This window comes from Moschus berezovskii, chromosome 21 (assembly GCF_049115385.1).
Source record: "Moschus berezovskii isolate FMDL1 chromosome 21, NW_MosBer_1.0, whole genome shotgun sequence".
NCBI classification, from domain to species: Eukaryota; Metazoa; Chordata; class Mammalia; order Artiodactyla; family Moschidae; genus Moschus; species Moschus berezovskii.
The window spans coordinates 46,714,982-46,725,556 of record NC_142480.1 but is presented as its reverse complement, the minus strand read 5'-3'; the positions used below and the strand labels follow the sequence as shown (position 1 = coordinate 46,725,556).

Below are 10,575 nucleotides of genomic sequence, written 5' to 3'. Positions count from 1 at the left end.
CTCTCTCTCCAAGGGTGATACCAGAAGTTCACTGGTCCAGTCTTCCTCTAAGCCAGGGACAAGCCATTTGACTTGGGTTCTGCTTATGAAATACAACTTCAAGAGATTTTTTTTTTTTAAGGTAAGCAATGTGAGAAAACAGGTACCATGTGGAGTTCACTTTTTGGTGGGGAGGTTGCAAGAGTTCCAGTTTCCTGGAGCCCCACATCAACTGTGGAGAGGAAGAGTCTGGGTTGTGTTGCAGCAGCAAAGTTGTTTAATGTGGCTCAAGACTTGTACAGTAGAGAATGAAAAGGTGAAAACAGTGTTTCACTGAGGAAAAAGCAAGGCCTTCTTAAGTATCACAGACTTGATCCAAATCCTGTTCTGCCACTAACTGGCTGTTCCTTTGAATAAATTATATAGCCTCTTCAGTTCCAGTTTAATCATTTTACAAATGATTATTGTCTTAAATTCACTCACAGCCACAGAAAACTCTTTGCTGCTACGATTCCCCCGGGACTTCTGCTAGAGTGTTTACCTCTAGATCTCTGGGTCAAAGTGAGGCTTCAAATCAGGTCAATCTATAAAGCTATGAGAAGATAAAACACTGAGCTACAACAACAGAAACAGCAAAGTCAACTAATAAAAGGTAATTTTTTCCGTATGTATTAACAGGCCCAAAACACATTACTACCCAGCAGAACAGAATTGTTATTACTGTGGTTATTTAATTGTTAAGTCATGTCTGACTCTGTGACCCCACAGACTATAGTCAGGCTCCTCTGACCACTGGGATTTTCGAGGCAATACTGGAGTGGGTTGCTATTTCCTTCTACATAGGATCTTCCATGACTCAGGGATTAAACTCTTACCTCTTGCATTGGTAGGTGGATTCTTTACCACTGAGCCACTGGGCAAGCAGCTGATACTGTAACAATTATCCTTAATTGCCAAGCAAAGATTAAATTATGGCCCACTTACTCTGGTTACGGTACAGAAGTAAGTACTATATTTTACGTATATTTCTAGAAAAGTGGTTCCAGTGAACAAGTTTTGGTGCTTAAAGGCTGTCAGTTATCTGGAAAATTCCCTCTCATGGAACAGATTATTTCTCAGTGATGCCAGAAAGTGAAATATAGTAACTGACAAGATAGCAGAATATGAGAAAATATTATGTGCATAAATAGTTTCATTTGAAAATTGGTTGGCATCCCCAGTTTTTCATAGAAACTCTCTGAAGCCTAGGAACTCCTCAGTGCAGTTCTGGAATTTAAAGAAAAGAAATATACTTTTTTTATGTAAGCTCTCATTACCTAGAAATAACACTATAATAAAGTCACAAGGAAATCAGAAAGCTGGACTCAAAAACTGATTTCCCAAATAAGGTCTCTGACTGCTGATACCAACCAGGCAAGAATTTGCCTGAGTTTTTCAACTGTTACATTGCTACCCATCTTTATTCCAATTTCCCCTTCAAGTTTATTTTTTCCTATTCCCCCTTCCTAAATATGAGTTATTTCCTGAGCTGTAGGTTTTGGCCTTCTGCTTTTCTCTATAAATACTTTCTCCTTCGGAAAGATCATATACACTGATGTTTTCAACTGTTGTTTCTTCACGGATGACTCACACATTTACCTATTTAGGTATAGCCTCTCTTTCATCAACTTTAGTCCTGTATTTCTAAAATGCCCCTAAGATTTTTCTTCTGAATATTTCACTACTATCTCAAATTAAAAAAAATTTTTTTGAGCTCTGAGCTTATTTTTGTTTTAAAACCAACACATGCTATGCGCATCCCTTCCTTTACAATTTCCAAGACTTAAAGAATTGAAGTCTTTTCTGATTCCTCCTGATCCTTTTCTCCCATCATCCACTTGGCTACTATACCACTCAATTATTGTAATCTTGATCTTTCTGCTCTCACCTGTATTACCCAACAACAAGATTATCCTATCTTCCCATCCATACTATCTTTCACACTTGAGCTAGGATAATGTCTCCAAAACGTGGATTGGAACACTCACAGTTCATCATTCATTCCACAAACACTTACTGAGTGCTTATTTTATACAAAGCACTACAGTACAAACTCAGGACGCAGAAATGAATGATTATGGTCTAGTAGGGAGAAAAGATGGAGAAGGCAATGGCAACCCACTCCAGTACTCTCGCCTGGAAAATCCCATGGAAGGAGGAGCCTGGTAGGGTGCAGTCCATAGGGTCGCTAAGAGTCGGACACGACTGAGCGACTTCACTTTCACTTTTCCTTTCATGCACTGGAGAAGGAAATGGCAACCCACTCCAGTATTCTTGCCTGGAGAATCCCAGGGACGGGGGAGCCTGGTGGGCTGCCGTCTATGGGGTCGCACAGAGTCGGACACGACTGAAGCGACTTAGCAGCAGCAGCAGCAGTCGATTTCTATTGACTGAGAAAGGCCAAAAACGCTGGTCAGTATCAATGGGGAAAACAGAAATGGTATCAAATAAAAATATTGATGTTTCCAAGCTGGAAACTCATGAAAGTATTAACGAAATGAGGGAGCCACTCTGGAAAGCAGTTCTGGAGGAAGAAGGCCAAAATACACTGCGGAATAGTCAGCGTTTACACATCTACGAACATTCCAGAAAAAACAGACAAGACTCCTGAAGGGAGCTGGGTACTGACGACTTAAGCTGGAGCAGAGCGGGGCCGTGTTTCGGCAAAAACAGGTACAAAACGGACTAGAGAAATCTTACTACTGAGGTTCGCCCGAGCAGGAGTGAAGGGTGTAGTATCGCTGAAGGGATCCCCTCGCGCCTACTCGACCGGCAACCGCCTCAAGTTCCTCACGCAGACTCGGCGCAAGCGGCCGAAAGCAGCTTTTCCCGCCCTTCTCAGCTGAGAAGTTTCAGAACTTTCGTCCCTGCCCGTCGCCGGCACCAAATCAAGAGGGCTCAAGATACAGCGATGCGTCTCTTCCTGCCAGTCACCAGGCCGGTTGGAAGCGCACGGAAAGAGCATCAACACTTTCAGCCCGACCTGACTACTCTCGCAGAGCCCAGCCCGAGCCAGCAGCATTGAGAAAACTGGGGAAAATGTACAGGGAGAGCTGGAGATCCCGCGAGACTTCACAGGCCTGCCTCGGCCTTAGCGCGCCGGAAGCGGAAATCAGGAGGCGGTGGGATTCTGGCCGAAGTGGCTCTGTTACCTGGAGGAGCTGAAGGAGTGTACACAGAAGTCCCGTGCCAGCGCCCTGAACCGAAGGTAGGTTTCCCTGCGCATCCGGATCCCCGAGCGGGATAGACACAGTCCTGGACGGAGGAGTCCATTCGGGCCGCAGGGAGGAGGGAGTCGGGCGGGCAGGCCGAACTGAGTGGCCGGCGAGGTGTCTTCGGGCTCTGCAGTTCTGGGACCGGACGTTTTGGCGAAACCAGAAGCAGCTTCCCCCTCACGGCCTCTAATTTCCCTCGCGCCTGGGGCCGAGGTGTTTTAGAAGGAGCCCAACAGTCAAAGCTGCGAGAGAGAACAGAAACGCAGCGGTTCTCAGTCGGTTTCTTCGTCGGTTAATTCTCTGGGTTCATCTCTCGGGGCATGACTCCCATTCTGTATAGTCCTTTCCGATGTTGGTGACCCACAACGAAAATTCCGTGTGGTTTTTTTTAGGGCCTAAAAACTAGCCGTCTTCGAGCACACATCTGTACCTTGTTTGTTGTGGTGGTTGTTTTTAACAGAAAAGAACATACTTTGTCAAGTTATTATTCACGCTCGAATTGATTATGAAGGCCCAGAGGACAAGTCTTGTAGCATCTTCTAGCTAGCTCTTTGGTAGCACTTTCAGCTCCAATTTCCTCTTTCAAATTAGCGTCGGAAGTCTTTTAATCCTACCAGTTAATTAACTTAAGACCCTTACGGTTCCCGACCCCGCGGCACACACCTTTTGAGGGTTTCTTTCAAGGGGGTCAAGTTTTTTGTTTTTCTTCCCACAGATCTACACAATCTAAACATTAATCAAATCCCTGAGGTGAGTAAAGCATGGATCAATGAAAATCCTATTTAAGTTTCATCCTCACCAGTAATGGTAAAGGTGATAAACATTTGCTTACTTGTGGCAGGGGGATCCTGGGAGAACATAAAAATACAGTAGCACATTTGCCTTGCCTTATGACTTTTATCACCCCTCTGGTTAGGTATGGGTCATCTTTCTGGTGATTCCAGTGATTCCTATAGAAATTAAGGCACGGTTTTAATTTGCTTAATCTAAACTATACCTTGGATTTGAGAATTTGACAGCTGTTTGCCAATCTCAGACACATTGGTATTTAATAAGACATACTCTAATGTCTAGAAATTAAAACATCTAGATACTGTTTCTTTAATCCAAATAATAATCTGTTTAATTTCGTTGGGACAACAGTAGTATTATAAATATTCGCATGAGTTTTGAGGAGTTTGGAGGAAAGACAAACTAATGAAAAAGCTGTCTTCTAATATCACATCTCTTTGACAAAAGCTTTTTATTATAAATTGAATTCATACAGGAAGAAAAATAATTCTAGGATGTCAAGAGAGATTTGGTTTTAAAGTTTTAACATGATGTCACATATGCCCCACATCATAAAACAAGTCTTGAGGCAAAGAACAGAAAGATAGGGTTTACGTTAGGAAAGGCAGGGGATGGGACTGCATCAAGGAAGGACTGGGCATTGGGTGAAGTGAAAGTCGCTCAGTCCTCTCCGACTCTTTGCAACCCCATGGACTATACAGTCCATGGAATTCTCCAGGCTGGAATATTGGAGTGGGTAGCCTTTCCCTTCTCCAAGGGATCTTCCTGACCCAGGAATTGAACTGGGGTCTCCTGCATTGCAGGTGGACTCTTTACCAGCTTAGCTATCAGGGAAGCCCCAAGGCACTGGGGGCTACCTCCAAAATACTTCTAGGGCTGGCTTCCAGATCTTGGTTAGTTCCTCAAGGATTAGGCTTTCTGCAGCCTAAGTCAAATCTTTTCTCAGAGGTAGGGGGCTCTCTGAAAATTTGGGTAAATACTGCTTCAAATGTGAATCCATAATTGCCCTGGAAAACTCAGCTGAAAAAAAATTCTGTTTTCATAGCCATTAGATAATATTTATAGTACTTCTTTTCATGTGTCAGAACACCTAGAAAAAGAATGTATTAGAGAAAAAAAGAAAATATATTAGATACCATTCTATAGTAATTACCCTCAACTTTAATAGCAGTGTGTTTAAAGGCCTTTTTGTCTTTCCATTTTTATGTCTTTATTGTATTTTCAGTCTTTTTCTTTCTTTGTTGGCTTTTTTATTTTCCTATCACCAACCTTCAGGTGTTTAAGTCTGGGGAAAAAAAGAGATTATCTTCCAGTAAGCCCTTAGCTACTGCCCTTTGGGTTTCCTCCAGCCAGGCCTCTTGAAAGCTTAGTATAGACTAATCGGTGTAGATTTCTATTTCCTTACCTTCCAATTACTTCTTAATTAATTGTAGTCCTGCTTTAATCCCTGCTAATCAGCTCCTAATGGCTAAATCAAATTAATTTTCTCTTCTTGGATCTAGAAGATCCAAGTAACTATTCCAGTTACTACTCAACACTGATGACCTTTCACTCTTTAATCTTTTGCTTTCTGTGATAATCTCTTTTGGTTCTCTTATCCCTTCTTTATCTTCTTTATATGCTGATGTTCTCTAGGATTCTGTTTTTTGATAATCTTTCTTTTTCCATAGGCTTCCTGAGGAGTCTCATTCTTTCTCACAGCATTCAGTTCAGTCGCTCAGTCGTGTCCGACTCTCCACGACCCCATGAATCACAGCACGCCAGGCCTCCCTATCCATCACCAACTCCCGGAGTTCACTCAAACTCATGTCCACAGAGTCGGTGATGCCATCCAGCCATCTCATTCTCTGTCGTCCCCTTCTCCTTCCGCCCCCAACCTTTCCCAGCATCAGAGTCTTTTCCAGTGAGTCAACTCGTCACATGAGGTGGCCAAAGTATTGCAGTTTCAGCTTTAGTATCAGTCCTTCCAATGAACACCCAGCATTGATCTCCTTTAGAATGGACTGGTTGGATCTCCTTGCAGTACAAGGGACTCTCAAGAGTCTTCTCCAACACCACAGTTCAAAAGCATCGATTCTTTGGCGATCAGCTTTCTTCACAGTCCAACTCTCACATCCATACATGACCACGGGAAAAACCATTGCCTTGACTAGATGGACTTTGGTTGGCAAAGTAATGTCTCTGCTTTTTAATATACTTTCAAGGTTGGTCATAACTTTCCTTCCAAGGAGCAAGCGTCTTTTAATTTCATGGTTGCAATCAGCATCTGCAGTGATTTTGGAGCCCAAAAAAATAAAGTCTGACACTGTTTCCACTGTTTTTCCATCTATTTCCCATGAAGTGATGGGACCAGATGCCATGATCTTTGTTTTCTGAATGTTGAGCTTCAAAGCCAACCTTTTCACTCTCCTCTTTCACTTTCATCAAGAGGCTTTTGAGTTCCTCTTCATTTTCTGCCATTATCCACCAGCAAAACTGATGTCTCCCATTGCATTCATTGTCCACCCAGTTCTCCATCCCAGATAGTTAAACTGTGAACTGACTCTTCATATGGATATACATACCATAACTAACTTAACCTCAGTGTGGCTCTTCGCCCACCTTCACTCTCTAGTTCCTGTGATACCATAACCTGACCAATTATTTGGCCAGAAACCTAGGAGTTATCCTTTATCCCCTCCTCTCTTCATAGCATCTACTCAGTGACTGATTCCTCTTGGAATTCTTTTAAAACTGTTTTCACAGTCTGTGCCACAGATTAAATCCTCAGCATGTCACCTGTGTTATTGTAGTAATCGGACACGACTGAAGTGACCTAGCAGCAGCAGCAGCAGCCCTTAAACTCACTAATCTGTTATTAATCTGTTCTTAATAGAAAAGTGATCCTTCTAAATGGTAAATTTGCTCTTGAGACTTCCCTGTTTAAACCAGAGTTGTTTACATTAAATACAAAGTATTTCATTATTTGACTCTTGCCCACTTTTACAGCTTCATTTCTTGACATTTGCTGCTCCTCCCTTTATATTTACACCACAACTGTCTATTCTACCAGACTGAGAGCTCTTTGTGGGCAAGGTTCATGATACATTGTTCATCTTTGTATCCCAGGCTCCTAGTTAGCACAGTGCCTCTATTATAGTAATGTAGAAACACTGAATTGAATCTAGTCTGTCTTAGGTTTAAAAGTACACAAGGACTTTACACATACTCTGCCTAAAAGTGTTTATTTCCTATTTTCTATCTGGTAAAGATGGTGTTAATTAAAAAAAAAAAATTCTAACAGAAACATATTAAAAACCTGTACAGAATTTCAGAATGACTGACACTTCTGAAGCTGTTCCAAATTTTGAAGAGATGTTTGCCAGTAGATTCACAGAAGATGACAAAGAATACCAAGAATACTTAAAACGCCCTCCTGAGTCTCCTCCAATTGTTGAGGAATGGAATAGCAGAGCTGGTGGCAGCCTGAGAAATAGAGGCAATCGGTATGTATTACTTCAGAAGAGTAAATGCAGATGACTGATCTGGGAGAGGACAGCTCGAATCATCTAGGCCCCAAGGCCCGTGAGGGCAGGCATCAGTGTTTTTGTTCAGTATGCTATACTGAGTGCCTAGTAACTGCTTAAGTGCCTGATAAATATTTGCTTTAATATTTTGTCAGCACCATATTTTTTTTCCCCTTGCTATGCAGTTGTGTGTATGTGTAAAGGTTTTTTTTTTTTAAAAATATTCTTTCTCTGGACTAATATTTTCTTTGCAAATATGCTTTAAAAACCTAGGGTCTTCTACAAAATGTTTACATTAAATTCCATAAAGAAGATATTGTTTTGGTTTCCATTTAGAAAGAAGTTTATACAATGGAAATTACTTCCATTTAATACCTCAAAATAGATAAAAGGAATATTACCATACTGCTTTTGAACAACTGAATAGGTTTAGTTTGCTTCAGAACCATCCTATTGTTTTGAGTCTGGTGCTATAGTTTACCTCTTCTCTGCAAACTCTATCCAGTATAATACTGGATCTGAATTTTAGGAAAGTTTTGAATACCTGGTGCAATAACACTCTCTAAAGAAAACTGGTTTTTACTCTCTTGTTTACTAAGTATTAGATTGAGAAGTGAAATGTACCAGGCTAGATTTCTCATGTGTGTGTGTTTTTTTTTTTTAAGGGAAGTATAAAAATCTTTCTGTTTTGTTGTTGTAGGTTGCAAGATAACAGACAGTTTAGAGGTAGGGATGGCAGACGGGGGTGGCCAAGTGACAATCGATCCAATCAATGGCATGGACGATCCTGGGGTAACAATTACCCGCAGCACAGACAAGAACCTTACTACCCCCATCAATATGGACACTATGGTTACAACCAAAGGCCTCCCTATGGCTACTACTGATAGAAGTGTCAGCAACTTTTAGTAAAATTATTTACTCTGTTAACATGACAAAAGTTTACATTGTATCTTTTGTTGGTCATAGTTTTACATCTGTTTGTAGAAAATGGATTATTAATTTTTTGGAACTTGGGACTTTTTAAAAATTAGATCTTACTGGAAAGACATGATGGTTGCTGGAAATAAATACTCCCCTAAAAAGGTTGTGGGTTATATTGCTTGACTTCTACCTCAGATTCGTCTTTGTTTCATGACTTAATAGCGCTTTGAATGTTGTATATAATTTTCTTTGTTAGACCTTCAGGAGTTGTCTTTGTTTTACACAGAAATAAAAATTTTATGTAGAAAATGCTTGCTTTTAATTTGTAAGATGTGGAAGTATCCCTACACTTGGATGTGCGCATTCCTAAAATTTTACACAGGGAGTACAGTCAGCTCCTAAATGCACCACTATGCCTACTTATGATGTATTGTACACAGTAGTAATTGAAAAAAACAATTGTAGTATATTTCATTTGGCTTTTGTTGTTATGTGAATGTGGAACTTTGTGATTACTCTACAGGTATGAGTCATTTTCACAATCATTTTGTGATATCCCTCTTTTTAGAGGGATATCAAGAATAAAGCTGTAAAATCAGGAAGGAATCAGTCTCAGTTTCAGTGTCTTATTTAACCTAGTGGTGGGTGGGATTAAGGCACACAGTCATTTTACACAAACTCTAAGGCTTTTGCTAACGTAAACATTACACGTTATGCAAAAATTTATGCATAAAGTTTATGTAATGTTCCCTTTTCAGTTATATGTAAATAATGCTGTATTTTCACTCTATTTACTTTTATAGTATTTAATGTAGGTTGAGTTTACCATGTTATTTCACCTCCAGATGTGCATTTTTTGCTGCCTTCTCTTCTGTAAATCCAGTGATGCTGAAACTTCCTTTCAGAATGAGCACCATATTTCCCATCATTCTAATGGCCATTATAATGGTTTTATTCAAATAAAATACTTGTAAGTATTCTCCCTTAAATTTTGGTAGTTAGTCCATTCATTAATATGGTGAGATGAGCTTTATTGCTCTGTCCTCATATCTCTTGAAAAAAGTTAATTTGGTTTAAGAGTAATATTAAAAGCACAAGTTTCATGATAGGTCAAAGATATTAAAAGGCAACTTCCTGAATCTGCCTTCTGCTGCCTTCTTTCTTAGCACTCTGCTCTAAAGGTTGACATCTCCAGATACTGCTTTTCCTACATGCTCTGGATCTAACTCTCTTCTCCACACCCCCTTCCTGCAAAGCCATCCTTTCAGGTAACTGTTTTATTAGAAAGGATTTGATAAACCAAGTACTGCTGCTGCTGCTGCTAAGTCGCTTCAGTCGTGTCCGACTCCGTGCAACCCCATAGATGGCAGCCGACCAGGCTCCACCGTCCCTGGGATTCTCCAGGCGAGAACACTGGAGTGGGTTGCCATTTCCTTCTCCAAGTACACTCAGCTGTAAATAAAACGTTAACAATAAGATAAAGGTTTTCCCTGTACCCCTCTTAATTACATCAGTAGGAAACAAGCCAGTGCTGGTATACTAAGATAGGTCTTTATACTACAGAGTACTTAGCCCAGAGAGTTAAGAATGGCTTGGCTATATCCCAAGATCCTTTGAAAGCAGGTATGAAAGTGTTAGTCACTCAGTTGTGTCCAACTCTTTGTGACCCCATGGGTCACAATCCACCAGCCGCCTCCATCCATGAAATTCTCCAGGCAAGAATCCTGGCGTGGGTAGCCATTCCCTTCTCCAGCGGATCTTCCTGACCCAGGGATCAAACCTGGGTCTCCCACGTTGCAGGCAGATTCTTTACCATCTGAGCCACCAGGGAACCCCAAAAGCAGATGGGCTATTAAAAATACCTGTCAACTGATAAAGCATAGCCACTGACCTGTTGGGCCACACCTCTGGAGCAGGGTCATGGAGGCTGTCTGCTGTGCCAGCTATTGACACTAGTTAGATCTCTGGATCCAAGGGACCAGGGAGGATGACTCAGAAAGCTCGGAAGAAAAGTGTTTTCCAACAGTACTTAAATATTTTCACACTGATACAATAGGGCATATATGGCCTGAATATCAACTCTTCTTGGAAATATTATGAGTTCTCCTTTTAACATGGGT

The 10,575-nt window shown here is 41.0% G+C and overlaps 1 protein-coding gene across 2 annotated transcripts; it reads left to right on the top strand.

Moving 5' to 3' along the window:
• Positions 1–3,079: 3,079 nt before the first annotated feature.
• Positions 3,080–9,061, top strand: RAMAC (RNA guanine-7 methyltransferase activating subunit). 2 transcript variants are annotated; one of them, XM_088829601.1, is made up of 4 exons: positions 3,080–3,226; positions 3,949–3,983; positions 7,332–7,510; positions 8,232–9,061. In XM_088829601.1, exons 3-4 carry the CDS (start codon positions 7,341–7,343, stop codon positions 8,416–8,418), a joined length of 357 nt encoding a protein of 118 aa, XP_088685727.1. In that variant the 5' UTR covers positions 3,080–3,226; positions 3,949–3,983; positions 7,332–7,340; the 3' UTR covers positions 8,419–9,061. The 2 variants fall into 2 exon arrangements, with proteins under 2 accessions (XP_088685727.1, XP_088685726.1); XM_088829600.1 differs by lacking the exon at positions 3,949–3,983.
• Positions 9,062–10,575: the final 1,514 nt, after the last annotated feature.

Coding starts and splice junctions, on each gene's coding strand:
- RAMAC (XM_088829600.1), top strand. CDS start 7,341: ATGACTGACACTTCTGAAGCTGTTCCAAATTTTGAAGAGATGTTTGCC. Junction 7,511..8,231: donor CTGAGAAATAGAGGCAATCG/GTATGTATTACT, acceptor TTGTTGTTGTAG/GTTGCAAGATAACAGACAGT.